Source organism: Arachis stenosperma, chromosome 9 (assembly GCF_014773155.1).
Source record: "Arachis stenosperma cultivar V10309 chromosome 9, arast.V10309.gnm1.PFL2, whole genome shotgun sequence".
In the NCBI taxonomy this organism is placed as follows: Eukaryota; Viridiplantae; Streptophyta; class Magnoliopsida; order Fabales; family Fabaceae; genus Arachis; species Arachis stenosperma.
This window is the reverse complement of record NC_080385.1, coordinates 153,627,960-153,642,526: the sequence shown is the minus strand read 5'-3', so window position 1 is coordinate 153,642,526 and position 14,567 is coordinate 153,627,960. Positions and strand designations below refer to the sequence as shown.

Here is a 14,567-nt window from a genome sequence, read left to right as displayed (position 1 = left end):
ATGAGTAATGGCGCCCGTCTCTTCCATCATAATTTAATATACGTGGATATGGATTCATATTCATAAATCATGCTCAAAGATAATCCATTTCATTAAGGATAAGGTGAGCGCCGGAACCTAAAATATATCAACCTCAATCTCAATCTATCACATTCAAAAAATTATTCTATTTATTAGTAGTAATATCATGTATCTTAAAGATGTAAATTCTTTGAAGTTTTAACATAAATTAATTTCAAGATGATTCACAAGCATTTGATTATTACAAACCTCCCCACATATATAGTGAGTTAATGCTCAAGATGCAACTGGATGGAGCAACAAATAATTTCTCCTAACACTATGGTCTACCACTCATTCTCAACCACATAAGCTTACCACATAAGCTCTTGACCAAGCACGCTACATAATATATATGACGCGTTCCAATAACACACTCACTAAATTAATGCGTTGGCTTATCACATGCACTGTCAAGGCCATCACTGTCGTATGTACACATACGCTCTTATACCTACTGATTTTGATTGATAATTTGATACATTATTTGTCTCTATAATTGTACTCTATTGTACAATTACAACCAATTATAAATAAAATTTATTTTTTATACACGATTAATATAAAATAATTTTATATATGTATTTAATTATATAATATCATATTAATAAATATAATTATTTTTTATATTGGTTACGTAATGATCATTTTAAAAAATATATATAATTACAAAATTGTTAATTTGTCAAAATTAAACGCTTATAAATATATTATTTTCATTTATTGAATGAACTAAAAAAATGCATATTTTGTTTAAAAAAGGAGATCGTTGAATGCAAATTGAAACATAGTTAACTATGAGTAGAGGTAGCATTAATACTCGTATCTACTAACCAGAACTTATCTTATTTAGTATTCATTAATTATTGCTAATGTGTTTTGACTGATTTTCTTTTACCAAACATTTCCGTTACTAAAATCAGTTTTTAAAGATTTTAAAATTAGTTTCTAAAACATATTAATATATATATATATATATATATATATATATATATATATATATATATCCTCAAATTTTTATTTTGGTAGACAAATTAATCTTTAATATATTTTTCGACTCAATAATTATTCAAATCAGTCGCAAGAAATTTTAAAAGAGAATATTTTAGTCTTTAAAAAAAATTAATACACAAATTAATCTCTAATGTTTTTTTGTGTCAGACATAACAATTCCTCTATCCATTTTTTTTTATTATATGTCAACATTTATTATTATTAGCTTAGGTTTATACATGTGGATGATGACATTAGCATATTGATATACTCTTTTGGTTGAAAACAAACAAGGTGAATAATGATGTTTTAAAATCTGAATTAAAATATTTTTTCGTTAGTTTAATACAAACATGTTTTTTAGAATAAGAAATTGTCGGATTCTTGTTGACAATTTGACATTATGCATATGGAATTAAGTTACAAATTTGCCACACTTTTTTTATTAACATAATTTTTACACACATTATAAATCAAAGAAAAATAATATGTATGCCACATAGATGTGTGTGTTAAATTAGTCTAATTATGAAGTAAAAATTTAGTTAATTTTTTGAGTTAATTGATAATTTCGTGATCAAATTGAAATTCAAGTGAAAATAGACGAATAACGTTGATTATACGTAATTTCTAGCTATCACGCCAAGTTAAGTTATATTAAATAAAAAAATCAAATAGTTTAATTTTAAATTTTTAAAAAAAAAAATTTTTAATTTTTTTATTGAACATTATTATTATTATTATTATTGTTGTTGTTGTTGTTGTTGTTGTTGTTGTTGACAATATAAATATATATATATATATATATAAGAATTTAATAAATAAATTTATATAAAAAATTATAGTACAGTCTTATTATGTAATTAATAATAACAATAATTTTATTTTATTTTATATTTTTTTATAAATAAAAGATTACTATTTCTGATAAAAAAATTAAAAATTAATTTAAATAATTATTTTATTAAAAAATAAATTAAAAACTGATTAATTTGTTGGAATAAAATTTTAAAAATATTTTTATCTATTAATTTTTTTTAAATTAAAAAATATTTATTTTTAAAATTCTTAAGACTCTAACTATTATCTTTATATGGTGTAAGTCCCAATAATATGTTGGGATTGAAAGAAACAAAGTGCAAACATTCTCCAGTTATACTTATTATTTCACCGTTCCCATTACACAGCCCCACATATTTGACCATGAGATATCCTTTGTCACATTAAATAACCTACAAGTCACAAAGATAGTTGGTGCAAGGGCAACATGGGGAATTTTGAGAAAACCACTGGAACTTCACTCTTCACTTCAAGTTCGAGAATAATAAGTTATTGAAAAGTTTGGGGCATGCACTGATAATGCAGTGGTAGATCTGCATTTGAAAGCTTTTTTATGTGAAAGAGATATTGAGAGAGTGAGGTAGATGATGACGTAGACAGGCATGCTAACACGCCCAGATTTTCATAGCCACTCGTTACTCGCTACCAGTAGTAGTAACTTAGGTTACTTTTGGAAAGAATCTCGAGTGACAGAGATTAGGAGAAAAAATTAAAAGATTGAGACTAAATTAATCCTATAATATTTAGTCTAAAGTATATAATATTAAATTATGTTTTAGTATTTTATTTGATTTAAAAAAATATAAAAATTAAATAAAAATATTTATTAAAATATTTTTAATTATTAAAAATATTAAAAATTTAATTTCAATCTTCATAAATTTTAATTTTTATGTCCCTAATTTTAAAAATATTGAATGGATTAAAATTCTCCATCTATCAAATATAGCACATTAACACTGAATCTTAATTCTCAATATCAATAACCAGCAATACTAAGAGTAAAACGCCAAGTCCTAAAAGCACTTATGTTGATAAAAAAATTTATTTGAATAGATAAAAAACATTTTTGAATATTTTCAAAATATGATTAAAATAATATATATATATATATATATATGTGTGTGTGTGTGTTTAACAAATATTTAAGATTGAATTTTAAAATATTTTAAAAATATAATAAAATATTATTTTATTTTTAATAATTTTACATTAAGTACATTTTTTTCTGATTTTAGTTTTGTGAATGGCCACTATATATTTAATAAAAAATGAAAAGTTTGTAAATTGATTTTGTTATTTTTTAACATATTTTTTAAAAATAATTATCTAAATATTTTTATTAAAATTCAAGTAAAATATGCAAATATTTGACACATATAACAATTATTTATTGCTTATATAAAATGATATTTTATTATTTCAATATTTTGAAAAGAATTTTATTGATACCAAACCTTTTTTTAGAACATTTTGTACACTTTACCCAAATATTGATTGCTGAGGTTGGAACTTGAAACTTTGAAAAAGTTGGAAGAGGAATCATAGCATTGTCAATAGAGGTAGACAGTGAAAAACATTCAGACAAAACGCAGACCCTGCCATTATTGTTTATTGCAAATACAACCCTACTTGAATAAGTATCTATTCATTATATATCATGCTAAATAAATTTCAATTTTAAATTGCATAAATATTTCTTCCTTCAAGTATTTTTTTCGTAAATTTTATTTTATGAAGCAAATTTTATATTTATATTTGATTGTTTCATTTATAGCCTCGTTCAAAATCAAATAGTTGTTTATAACAAATAATACGACTGATATTCTCCAATAAAATAGGATAAAAGTTTGAAGAAATAATAATGAAATGTGGTAATTTTAAGATTTATTTGATATTTTTTTAAATTACAAATTCAATGTTAAATGCTGGAGACATTTATTTACCATAATATATATACAACAAATATTAAAAATTATCAAAATTTATTATTTTTTATCATTACTTAATTATTAATTTAATATTTTTAATTTATTTATTTAATAATATATTTTATTTCGTATTTAAACATCAATAGCTATTCTTATAGTCAAAAATAATAAATTCTAATCCTTCTCCAAACTCTAACATTCGTCGGCTGAATTTTGTTTGTGTGGAAAAATTTTTGGTGTTTTTTTTTTAAATGGGATTATTTGGTGTAATTATAGATGGGTGGATTTTGTAGAAGAGAAGTCAATACGTGAGGCGTGTTGCAACATGTGGGGGGCGTGTTGGACACATAGCAGCATTCTGGCCAACACGTGGGGGACGTGTTGGACACGTGGCAACATATTAGCCAACACGTGGAGGCGTATTGCATCACGTGGAAGGCGTGTTGAATGATTTTCACAATACTATAATACACTTCAAATATCAATATTTAACTAAAACACCATCTCTCTTTACATATTAAAAATAATTTCTGACATTTGTCTATATATATATAACTTTTCAAAAATTTTACTAGGTATTTAAAAAATGAAAAAAAAAAGCAGAAAACAACAAAGGGTGGAGATTTTGTAGGGTGGTACGTGTCAGAGCACTCAGTTGGGGTTGTCTGCCGCTGAGAACCGAGAAGAGCAAGAAACCTGGTCGACTGCCCGAGGGCAACTACTGGTACAGTGGTTTTCATACGTGTCAGTTGTTCATTGGTTTCCTTTATGGACCCCAATGGTACTGTATAGGGTTGACCCATCATAATTGGGCTCGTAAAGGTCTTAATAGCTAATTAAGCCACAAACAAATAAAAGCATCACTACTACCACAGTAAGTCCACCAAAAATTTGGAAGTGGCTTGTATAATCGTTTAGCATTATCACATTACTTAATAGTAATTTGTTATACGAAAATACATTAAAGAAATTATAAACCGTGGGAAGAGGAAGTAAAGGTAGTTCAAAGGTCATAATCCTAGATGTGTATAAGCACCATGTATGTTGGTTCTTTGTAGCCCAGCAGGGTGGTGAAAAGGCCGATGTGACTATGTGAGCACATATATATGTATAATTTGTTGCGTAATAAAAACTTGTGCAACCAAGTTTATTGGTCTAGTGATTAGTTCATTAGTCTGTTTAAGTAAGTGTTGGGAACTCGAATCCTATCTTATGTATGCAGCAATTTATTAGCCAGTAACAAATCTTTAAATAGAGTTTAGTATCGTGCAAAGTTGGCAATGTGTGAGAATTTTGATATATGGACGAAGGCTTCATGATGAGTTGATGACCATATTTATAAAAGGCCGCGTGACTCCCAATCATTGTTCAATTTTTATTGATGGCTTTGCCTCTTTCGAAGGTTTCTTCACAAAAAATTATGGTCCATCTCATTAAATTCTCCATATGGTTGGTTACAGATCACTTGTCACACCCTTATTGTATTATCAATTCTCAAATGGTATTCATAAACTGTTATATGGGATGCACTGAAAAGTAGTATCCAATCAGTCATTTTACAACTTTTGCTCTATCAAAAAGTTATTACTACTCAATTTAAAATAAGAATATAGTAAATTGTAGTTGGAAAAAAAATCAAAGAACCACTTATTAAGATTTGAGTCTATATCAAGAATTGAAGTCTTTCCGTCATACTCATAAATCACGTGTGTTTAATATTGATGATCTTAAAACTATAAAATCTGAGAATTCTAACATATCTAGCTAATAATCTTATTAAATAAAAGGTTGCAGTGGTGGCGAGCTAGATAAATCAATATTCAATAGGATATCATGTGTTGGTTGTGTGACTTGTATCTATCTTATTCAAATGAGCTCAACGTTTCGTTGTTGCAGATATGAATAATAATATCAAGTATCCACACACCATTGTATCCAGCAATCTTGATAGTAACAATTCCTTTTTATTATTATTGCTTACTATTAATTTAGGTAATTTATACGTTACACAATTTAATATAGTTTGGTTTCGTCGTAATCTGATTAATTGCATGTTGGTTAGTAGTCTCGGTACTTTGTCATTATCGACTGTTAAATTTGCTAGCGGGTAAAAAATGAAGGCGTTGACGAGGGGTATGATTTTACCATTTGTATACTAAAAATCAGTCACAAAATTAACTGATTTAATAATTAATTTTTTGTATGTATATAATATTTTTATGTTTTTAACTACTTATTTGTTTTCATACACCCTAAAATGAAAACAAAACAAAGGGATTTTGCAGTAGTTGTTACGTGTTTTGTTTGGTTTGGTTGGGTGAAGGAAAAGGAGATATCGAATAGGTGTAGTTTTAATATGCGCAAAAAAAAAAAAAAAAAGCAAACAAGGAATGGAACCAATGAAGGTGTACGTGAGTGTGAATTGAGTTGGCCTTTATTTGGTCCTTGCTTCTTTTAACCAAATTCATTCAATTCAATGGAATATTGCCGCACCATTATATTATTTCATGGACTATGAAAGGGACCAACTAACATTCATCTTCTACCTCCTTATTCATCCCCTGTAGTTTCAAATTTTTGGAGAAATATTAATGATCCTATTGGTCTCTGTAACTTTGTTAAGATAGATTAGTTTTTATTTTATTTTATTTTCTATTTCTGTATTTATTGGATGTAACAAAAATACAAAATAATGTGAACATAAAAAAAAAACAAGTGCGCAGAATGGCATAAACGTTTTGCTGTGCATGTTGTACTGCAAAAAGTAAAGGCGAAAAATCCAATATACTCGCTGAGCAATCGGCTATCGTACACTATGAGCCCCTATCTCCTTTCTTCTTGTCTTCTTCGTATAGAAAATCGGTGCAATATTTTAATCAACATTGTGCCTCTTGCGAAAGACAGAGAAGGGAATGAAACTTGGATTTAACCCCTTATTAAATAATGCTTGAGCTCTTTACCTGTAGAAGATATGGATGTATTATTCTAAATATTCAGTAAGTCATAGTATGGTCAAATGATAATGGAAAAATAAAAAAGAAGAAATATACGAAAATAAGAATAAAAGGGGATTCCGTTTATTTATATCCAAAAAATTGACCTTATATTATGAGGACTGACATACAATCCACTGATTTGTCTCTCTAGTCTCTACGATTACAATTCTTCTCTGTCTCGACGCACCACTCTCCTTTTATCATAACTGACCAACCTTCCTTCTCTCTTCCTTCTTTTCATAATAACAAAATATATACAGCCATGGACAACCCCCAATCCCAACCCTGGGGACCTGATCACCTCCATGCCGCACCCATCTTCCGCCCACCGGAGACCCCACGCGAGCCCATGGAGTACCTGTCCCGCTCATGGAGCGTGTCTGCCATGGAAGTCTCCAAGGCCCTCTCCAAGCCCCCATCAGCCGCTGCCATAGACGAGGAGTCTGAAGAGTCCTCCGCCAGCGTCTCAGGGAAGCCGTTTTCATTCGCATGCTCAGAAACCTCCCTCATGGTCATGGAGCGCATCATGTCACAATCTGTAAGTTGAACCGCCGTTTCATCTTCTTCCTCTTCTTCCTCTTCCTCGTCTTCTTCGGATAATGACACTTCTTTGGCAGGAAGTATCTCCGAGAACCTCAGGGAGGCTTTCGCACAGTAGTGGCCCTCTCAACGGAACAGATAGCCCCCCTCTTTCCCCCTCCGATCTCGACGATATCAAGGTACTACTACTACCTAACTAACTAACTAACTAACTAACTAACCTTCCTTAAGCATATTCCTAAACTCCTTGTATGCATTAATCTCTGCAGTATAACCGACAAACCAATAACAATACAAACAACAATGCCGCCTTCAATACTTATTTCAGAACCACCGCTGCTTCCGGTGCCGGTGGTGGCAAGACTGTGGGGAGGTGGCTCAAGGACAGGAAGGAGAAGAAGAAAGAGGAGACTAGGGCTCATAATGCTCAGCTTCACGCTGCTGTCTCCGTTGCCGGTGTAGCCGCTGCAATTGCCGCTATCGCTGCTGCCACCGCCGCCTCATCCGGCTCCGGTAAAGACGACCACATGGCTAAGACTGATATGGCGGTGGCATCGGCCGCCACGCTGGTGGCGGCTCAGTGCGTCGAGGCGGCGGAGGCCATGGGTGCCGAAAGGGAACACCTGGCGGCGGTGGTCAGCTCCGCCGTGAACGTGCGGTCAGCCGGTGATATAATGACTCTAACTGCCGCAGCTGCAACAGGTACATGATAATGATATCTCATAATTTTGAATGAACATTCCTTTGTCTTTATTAATATAATAATACATGTGTTTATTAACTTTATTTGTTTCTTTATGCCAATTGTGTTTTTAACTTGTTTGTTTTTTTTATATTTATAATTGTGTGGCCTGAAATTGAATTCCAGCTTTGCGTGGGGCTGCCACATTGAAAGCAAGAACCTTGAAGGAAGTTTGGAATATTGCAGCAGTAATTCCTGTTGAGAAAAATTTGGGTGGTTCTGTTAATAATAGTGGTAGTGGTAGCAATGGTAGTTCTAACAGTAGCTTCAGCGGTGAACTTGCCCCGGAGGAAAATTTCTTGGGCATCTGCAGTAGAGAGTTACTAGCCAGAGGCTCTGAGCTCCTTAAGCGCACTCGCAAAGGTATTTTCCCCAAAATTTACTATTTTATTTTACATACTTTTGCTTGTTTTATGTTTGAAGTGAATATGGATTGAAAATTATATGCAGGTGATCTTCATTGGAAAGTTGTGTCTGTTTATATCAACAGCATGAATCAGGTGGGTTTTGTTTCCCCCCTTTCTGTTTTACAATTTAGATACTGTACTTTAAATTCTAGAGGACAAGTAATCACTTAATTAGTCAAGAACTCAAGATTCAATTAAGTTTTAATGATGAGTGCTATATCCTGATCATGAAAAAGTTGTGAGTTGGGGCAATTAGGATGATATGAAGCAGTGAACGGATGGATTTCCTTTCGTTTCATAGAAAACTGCAACCTTTATCTCTTTGGAAGTTTTTTTAAAAATCTTTTTATTTACTTGTGTTGAAGGTTATTCTGAAGATGAAGAGCAGGCATGTTGCTGGGACCATTACAAAAAAGAAAAAGAGTGAGTTTTCATTCCTTTTTTGTCTTGCTCTTAACTAATTATTTGATATCAGATTCGGAGGTGGGTCTTATTCCATTTTGGGGATTTGTGAAAGGCCATAGCGCACTAAAGGGTTGATAAAAGGATCTAAAGATCTAAAGTGGTGTTCTTTAATTCCATCTCTTGCCTTTAACAGATGTGGTGCTTGAAGTAATCAAGGATATGCCTGCCTGGTCTGGCCGCCATTTGCTCGAAGGTGGCGAGAACCGCCGCTACTTCGGGTTGAAAACTGTAATGCGCGGTGTTGTTGAATTTGAGTGCAGAAATCAGAGGGAATATGATGTTTGGACTCAAGGTGTCACAAGGCTTCTCTCTATTGCTGCAGAAAAGAACAGCAGAAACAGAATATGATCCTGCTTCTGTTATGACTTGATTGTGTGGGGTTATTAGTGTTAACGTTATAGTAGGATCTTTTGGTATACATGGTGGTGGGGTTTTGATCATTGTAAAAAGGGAGAAACTAAAGGCAAAGTAAAATGCTAGATGGGGTGACTTTAGTCTATGGAAAAATATATTATACGTTATGGGGATTTGGATGTTTTTTGGGTTTTCTGAATGAGGAAAGTGAAAGTTATTGGAACCTTGGTGAGTGAACACCATGTGAAGCCTGGTCTTTTTTGGTTTTTACACTGTTCTGGAAAGAAAAAATGAGTCTCTTGGACTGTGGGGGCAGTCAAAAAGGCAAGGATCACATTGGAGGAGAGAAGGTTTAATATATATATTGAAGACAAAGACACCTACCCCCTTAGGCCTTAATCCTTATTATTTTATCTTAGGTGTTTGTACATGTGGTTTGGATATATTAAGAGGAAGTGAACATAATCCTAGATTTCCATGTGACTAAATACAATTAAAAAAAATATCTGAGCTATGATTGATGGATTGGATCTCTAATTCTCTAAAACTTCTTAGTAACTGTTTCTTCCACTTAGAGAGTCATCATTGCCTTCGGATTCTACTTGTCTTGATTAAATGCTTCTCAGCATGGACTAAGGAGTAAGCCCTGCCTTTTTTATTATTTATATAATCAAATGTAAAAAGCTAATGTGACTGTTATGTGGGCTGAGATTTGCTTTTTAGTGTTTATTTGCCCCTATTCCTTAAAAATTATTTGAGAAATTTATATGTATTAGTCTTAGTGGAAAATGGATATTTATTGAGGTTCATCATTCTAGCACAAAATGTTACTGGAACCTCTTTCACTTTCTTTGTACCTTTTGATCAGTTACCAATGTTGTGCATTGGATATTGCAGTTGCTACAAAACACTGAATTGTCACTTTCCGTGATATTAATAGTCGAGTCCTATCGCTCATGTTACGGTTAGCAACGTGTCTCGTACTGAATTCTAGAGCAAGAGATGGCAAACATTAATGTATACATTACAATAAGGCCATTATCCATATGTCCCGGCCCCTCTTTGACACAATTACTTTGAATGCCTTGTTGGGAAAAAAGAAATATTCGAAAACAATTCGTCAATTATGTTTACTCCGTGAGTACGACACTGTTTCGTCTTTTCCGTTTTAATAAAATTGCATATAAATGTATTGAGTTCCATATTGTTGGGTTGGTTAGGCAGGGTAGTTGGACCTGAATACAAGTAATGAGATTCAGTAGATCTGCAGGAACAGTAAGAAATCAAAGTTTTTTGGTAGTTAGTGGTACCATACCATGTTGGGCTAAGAAAATCATGTAGCACCAATATGCTATAGTTTTCAGCATTAATAGGAGTGGACCTATAGTCGGTGAAATAGACAAGGGAGATCAAACTCATCCATTGCTCCTTTGATTTTGACTATTAGCAAACTTGATTGATACTTGTGACACCCGTTCCCACCACACCCATTTAACACCCTAATTTTGCTTTCATTTAATCTAATTCATGTGTTTAACATTTTGAATCTTGGTTAAACATTGTTATTTACTTTGATCTAACCCAAAGCGCTTGTGGTAGTAAACAAAATAAATGATGACAAAAGGTGGACAATCCTTGATGTGAAGATGGGCTAGTTGGCCCAAAATCTTAACCTTGTATCGATAGTAAAGGAGATAAAGCCCATCATTAATAGCCCACAAAAGGTGGGATAATGCGGTCTGTGAAGAAAACTTAAGAAAAGATCAACCATCCAAGTAAGTATGCTAATGCTCAAGCCCGAAAAAAAACTAATGCTTTCTTTTCTACGCGACAGAAAGTTCCTTTTTTTTTTCTGGTCATTGCGTAACTCACAATCACTATTTTGTTTTGGGCCCAAATTTGAAGGAACAACGAAGCAGGCCTCGGCCTTTGGTTTATTTATTCTCCTCCGTTGTACACTTTGTGCTTCAGACTTTGTAAGATGAAGAATCTCAGCCCAACAAAAAAGAAAAGAAAAGAAAAGAAACAAGTTGTATGCTCTGATAAAATATGACTTACTTAATGACCAAAAAATATGAGTGACTGAATTTAAATTATTTAAGATTAATTTTACTTTATTCATCCAGTATCAATAATATCTATAATATTAAAAATTGGTAAATCTAAAAAAAATATCTCGAAAAATTTATATCAGGTTTCGGATATAAAAAACTTTGTTAATTCAACAATTATTATTAATAATATCATTTTAAATAAAAATTGCAAGTACAAGTGTACAACGATGATTGTTTTCCTTTTTTTTTGGGATATTTAAACGGGATTAAAGTTAAAAGAAAATACAAGTTAAGTGAGGTAAAATAGTCTGTCTATTTCTCAAAGAGAATTCTCACTCTCTCCGAGGAAGAGAGGATCAAATTAAAACCTATCTAAGTCTAAATTTTTAGATAGGGAATGAATACATTATACATCCAATGTCCTTTTTTTTGTGAATTTGTAACAAAATAAAATAAAATCTAATCTTTATTTTTCAGTTTATTTATCCTTCTGACAAAAGAATTATGATCATTAGCAAAGGTTCCTTCTTCCATTCAGTTAACCTCACTACCAATTGAAGGATGTCTAAGCCAAATGGACCCAGTAAACTTAACAAAAACAACTGGTTCATACCTAAATACTCTGAACCAACGTGATGTAATTTATATAAGTTTACAAAAAGTTATTTCAGCGGCATCTAACAAATTAAGACTAGGAAAGTGTTTATGTGTATGTAGTGTTACGTTAATTTGACATGAATAATCCTCTACTTGAAAGAACCTACTTTTTGAAGAATAAATTGCTTTTAAGATGACATGATACAAATGTACCATATGATCAGCGATAGCAGTGTGAAACAATGATGAAAATGCACACTGGAATATGGCTCTGAAAGGCTTCAATTGGTGACTAAGTTTTGGTAAAAATCTCAGTAACCCATCCCCTCATTCATGATGAATAAAATGTGATGGACAAGACAAGACGTATTATTTGTTGTGGCCTCGTGGGAGAAGATATTTGGAACAAAAATTTAGTTGCTTTAGACGTCTAGTAATTTGTCCCATCATTCAATATGGATTTATGATATCATATATATCCAAATCTTGATTCATAAAAGAAAGTTTTGATATTTCCTTTAACATATTAAATGTGTAACAAATTTAAGTCATGAAGATAATTATCAGATTAGGCTGTGTACATTATGCAATCTTTCTCTAAACGTGGAAACTCAGTTGCAGTCAATTTCACATGAATTTTCACCTTTTCTAAATCCTACGTTAACGCGTACTTGCTAATAAATAAAATCCTAGATTGTTTACTAAAATAACACTAGTAAAAAGTTAACATTCATTTCTAACTGTGGCAAAGGGAGAAGGTGTGTTTAATTTGGGGGATGAGACAGGAAGCAGGGGAAGTGGGTCACGAATTCCGTAATTATAATGAAGCCATACCGAGCTGTAATTAGTACAAGTGTTACATACTTATTATTACTTGTTAGTTGTTCGAAGAAGAAAGAGTGTGGAGTGTGGAATGGTGGTGGGTGCAATGTGATGCTATTCAGAATGTCAGAGATTCCCTATCCCCCATATGCTTACACAAACAACGTTGCATGTTTCTTAACACACTTCCATCACTTTCACTCGTATCCTATGTAAACAGTTATCACTAATCATTAATCAAGATATTATTATTCATGGGTGTTTCTACTTTCTAGATACCAGTCCAAGTTTTTGTTCTTTGAATGCACACAATTGATTTGACCAAATCCGCCTTATTACTACATCCATTTCTTAGCTTGAACAAATTAATTACTTTATTACCCTATTAAAAATTAAAATTGAAATTTAAAGAAATAAAGAAAAAGAAGCCAAAAAGGAATCTGGACATATAGCCATCTGAACAGAATTCCATTAAAAACTGCAACTAGAATATTTTGCCGCATTGCAGGTTGAAAAAGACCCCAGACCCCTGGAGAGAGGGGTTTGTTTTCGTATATTATTATCTCAATGAAATTAGTATTTCTTTTTATATATTTATTTTTTAACAAAAAGGGTTCTGCACACACTGTTGATAAATGATAAGACCATAAAAGTATTATGCAGCATTGTTCTTTTCCCTAAATAAAATGCATAATAGGCAAAATTTCTAGAATAATGTACATGCTTGCTATTTAGTACTGGTTAAATTGATGAAAATGATCCATATCCATTTACAAGAATTTATATGTATATAATTAAAATTAATCATTATATATTTGTATATAAATATATATACTGTGAAGTAAATACTCTCAGGAATCCAAATTCCATATATATATATATAAGATGAAAAGAGGTTTGATGGATGGGAATAAAGAAGCAAATTAAAGTGGTGATGGTGAATGCAGGGTCTTATAGTTATCTGAGTTGATGAGCAGCAATGGCAACAACACTGTCAAATCACACCAAATATTCAGAAACTTTGTTAGTTGAAATGAATTAGGGTGAGTGGATTCACAAGTTTGAATTGAACTGAGAATGAGAGGCACGCACTAGGTAGTAGCAGCGGCCCACCACCCCTTATTAGTCATTTTATGTCAATGTGTCTTATCAAATACTGAATAATAACACCACTATACGCATATTTTTCTGTGGGAATACGACTGTGACTTATTATAATTGCATCAAACCACATACAAACAATTGAAAAACAACAACACTGCCACGCCTCGTGAAAAAGCAGACTGTACATACGTGCCAGCTATTTTATTTTTCAAATTCAAACAATAAATACTTAAATACAAATACTCTCTCTCTCTCTCTCTATATATATGAGTCAATGAGTCATGGCATTGGTTAATTGACTTAATTCCTTTGCTATTTGCTAATGGAGGCAATTAGTAACTAATAAATGAATGGAAAGAGGCTAGTGATATTAGTGGTGACTTATTGTTGTATGAGAGTGGAGGCTTTGTTTGTGGCAGTGTTTTTTATTTTAACCTTTTACCACATTTGACACAGGCAACACTGACACTGTGACACGAAGAAAACACATAGCCTAGGCTGGATGGATTGCTAGCTAGGTACCCAAGAAGCCATAGAAACTACTGTGTATCTCTGATCTCTTCAACAGAGAAAAGGCCTTCACCCCCTCGTGCGTCTCCTCTGCTCTTTTTTGGACCAAACCCTTATAATCATCTCATCGAACCAACCATTCCAGCACTCAT

General features: G+C 32.1%; 1 protein-coding gene across 1 annotated transcript; it reads left to right on the top strand.

Moving 5' to 3' along the window:
* The first annotated feature begins 6,950 nt into the window (after positions 1–6,950).
* On the top strand, positions 6,951–10,309 carry LOC130947795 (VAN3-binding protein-like). Its single transcript, XM_057876500.1, has 7 exons — positions 6,951–7,358; positions 7,438–7,539; positions 7,630–8,062; positions 8,229–8,465; positions 8,553–8,602; positions 8,875–8,932; positions 9,108–10,309. The coding sequence occupies exons 1-7, from the start codon at positions 7,083–7,085 to the stop codon at positions 9,320–9,322; spliced, it is 1,371 nt and encodes a 456-aa protein (XP_057732483.1). The 5' UTR covers positions 6,951–7,082; the 3' UTR covers positions 9,323–10,309.
* Positions 10,310–14,567: the final 4,258 nt, after the last annotated feature.